Here is a 3,095-nt window from a genome sequence, read left to right as displayed (position 1 = left end):
GGATGGTTGTGAGCCACCATGTGGTTGCTGGGATTTGAACTCTGGACCTTCGGAAGAGCAGTCGGGTGCTCTTACCCACTGAGCCATCTCACCAGCCCACCTTTTTCTGTTTTATTTTAAAAATTTCTTAATTGACATAAATACTGTATTTCATTATGATATTTGTATAGAGACATACTATTTATTTTGATCATAATTATCCTCTATGATATCTCCAGCCCTTCCCATCAGTCATCAGTCTCCCTTCCTCAATTCAAATAGTCTGTCTACTTTCTTGCATGTCTATTGTATTATCATGTTACTTATTTTTGTCTGTCTGAGTCAGGGTCTTAGTCTATAGCCCAAGCAGGCTGCAGATTCTAAGTGATTCTCCTGCCCTAGCTGCTAAGTACAGGGATTATAGTCATTAGCTCATTTATATAGTGTAGTTTAAAAAAAATATTTATAGTTAATTTTATGTATAGGTGTTTGCCTGCATGTGTGTCTCTGCACCACATCCACAATGCCACAGAGGCCAGAAGAGAGCCTGATTCCCTGGAACTGGAGTTACAAACAGTTGTAGCTTCCATGTGGATGCTGGGAATTGAACACAGGTCCTCTGGAAGAGCAGCAAGTGTTCTAACCTACTAAGCCATCTCTCCAACCCCTATGCGTTAGTTCTTTACAAAATTATTTTATAAGGGTGATAAGAATGGATGGAACCCAAGGTTTTACACGTTAGGTGAGTGTCCTACCAGTAGGCTACATCTCTAGTATTTTAGTAACTAAAAACTTAAGTCATTAAGTTTCATGCTATCATCTCCAAAGTTTAAAAAAACAAACTTAAAGAATTAATGATTAATTAATTTAATTGTCTAACATGAAAAAGTTCAAATATTTTATGCAATGTTATAAGGCTTATTGAATTATTTATATTTAAAGAATACTTTTCCAAGAGCTGGGGATATGGCTCAGTAGTTAAGAGTGCTTGTTCTCCTAGAAGACCTGGATTCAACCCTAGCACCCATCAAGTGGCTCCCACCATCTGTAACAGCAGCTCCAGAGAGTCTGGTGCCTCTGGTCTCCATGGGCACCGCACATGCATGTACACACCCACAGATGGGAGCAAAGGCCTACAATTCCAGTTCTTCACAGGCTGAAACCAGAGGATCAGGGATTCAAAGCTGTCCTTAGCTACAGAGTGAGTTTGAAGTCAACCTGAGCTACACGAGACACTGCCTCAGAAAACCAAATTATAAAGACATATAAATTTTCATGAAACTGTTGGGATATATCTATTGACTCTATAAGACACACCTTTTGTCACATATCCAAATGAAAAGTTAAGTCAAAGCAACTTGCAAGCACTAGGCTTGTTCTCCACTCTGCATCTGCTTCGCGGCTGGGAAAGAATAAACTACTCACCCGTAGGCAGCTCCGTACAGTGGGGTTCCGCCTCTTCTGCAACCTTGCCGTGAAGCACCAGCGTGTCTCGATACTTGCGATGAAGTCTGAATTCTGACCCTGGGTTTAGGATCTGGAGATCTTCATAGCTCTCCTTAGCTTCCAGCCTCAGAGTCTGAGTCATCAGCTGCACCAAGTCTTTCATTTCATTTGTATGACTCTTCCTGAGGGAAAAGCCTCCTTAGTGTTTACTTCATGATAAAAGTTAAATATGAAATGACCTTTAGGGAGCTCTGCTTGCCAATGCCCAGCAGGCAGCCACAATCCCCTGGTAAAATACAAAGGCATCTACAGGAAGGCAGTGATGGATACAACTGAGAGCTGATTTTGGAAAGGAGTCCAGATTTTAGCCTAAGGACAGAGCACATGCATCTCAAAATACAGAACAAAAGCATCAGGCAGAAGAAGCCAGGGCCAAGGTCCGACAGCCACTGCTAGCAGAAGGCAAGAGGAACACTGGAAAGGAGAGGGTCAGGAAGAAGCAACCCAACTTGGCATATAATTTCTACATACCCATTTCCAAGTAGCTTAAATCTACACAAATATAAAAGTCAAGAATAGTCAAAGAAACACAGAAACACCAGCCTAAGAGAGCTAAAATTAACCAGGTATACTCAACTCCAAACTGAAGAGAAAAGGAGAGATCATCCTTGTGAAAGAAAAAAAAAAAATGAAATTTACAGAAACAAACCCAGAGTTGACATGATAAAATGTATAAATGAGGACATTAAAGAAAGTATTATAAATATCTCTCATAGGCTACAAAAGAGAAAAACATTAACATGTTTAAGGGAAAAGTACTAAAGACATACACTAGACCCACATCAAACACTAGAAATGTAAACACAATGTGTTAAACAGGGCTAACAGACTACACACAGAAAAAGTGAGTGAGCTCTCGGATACAGCAACAGAACCTACGGAAATAGAACAAAGAGAAAAGTGGGAGAACATCGCAGACTCTGTGTGTATGTACAGCCATCTAATGCACTTAGAATTCTGGAGAAGGGTGAGAGCCTGTCTTAAAAACAAAGATCCCAGGCTGGAGAGATGGCTCAGTGGTTAAGAGCACTGACTGCTCTTCTGAAGGTCCTGAGTTCAAATTCCAGCAACCACATGGTGGCTCACAACCACCCATAATGAGACCTGATGCCCTCTTCTGGTGCATCTGAAGACAGCTACAGTGATAGCTACAGTGTACTTATATATAATAATAAATAAATCTTAGCCAGGCGGTGGTGGCACATGCCTTTAATCCCAGCACTTGGGAGGCAGAGACAGGTGGGTTTCTGAGTTCAAGGCCAGTCTGGTCTACTACAGAGTGAGTTCCAGGACAGCCAGGGTTACACAGAGAAACCCTGTCTCGAAAAACAAGCAAAAACAAAATAAATAAATAATTATTAAAACAAACAAACAAGCCAGGCGTGGTGGCGCACACCTTTAATCCCAGCACTTAGGAGGCCGAGGCAGGCGGATTTCTGAGTTCGAGGCCAGCCTGGTCTACAGAGTGAGTTCCAGGATAGCCAGGGCTATACAGAGAAACCTTGTCTCGAAAAAAACCAAAACAAACAAACAACAACAAAGATCCCAGGGAAGGGAAGGGAGGAGAGAGTGTCAAAAAAAAAAAAAACTATAAGGAAAGTAAGAACCAA

General features: G+C 41.4%; 1 protein-coding gene across 2 annotated transcripts in view; it reads right to left on the bottom strand.

Moving 5' to 3' along the window:
- Nek4 (NIMA related kinase 4) overlaps positions 1-3,095 on the bottom strand; it is a 37,144-nt gene that overhangs the window by 4,446 nt on the left and 29,603 nt on the right. For both annotated transcript variants that reach the window (XM_021182149.2, XM_021182150.2), the window contains one exon: positions 1,405-1,607. In XM_021182149.2, coding sequence (XP_021037808.1) covers positions 1,405-1,607 — 203 coding nt within the window. The remainder of the gene's footprint in view (positions 1-1,404; positions 1,608-3,095) is intronic.

This window comes from Mus caroli, chromosome 14, assembly GCF_900094665.2.
Source record: "Mus caroli chromosome 14, CAROLI_EIJ_v1.1, whole genome shotgun sequence".
NCBI classification, from domain to species: Eukaryota; Metazoa; Chordata; class Mammalia; order Rodentia; family Muridae; genus Mus; species Mus caroli.
This window is presented reverse-complemented; position numbering and strand designations above follow the sequence as displayed.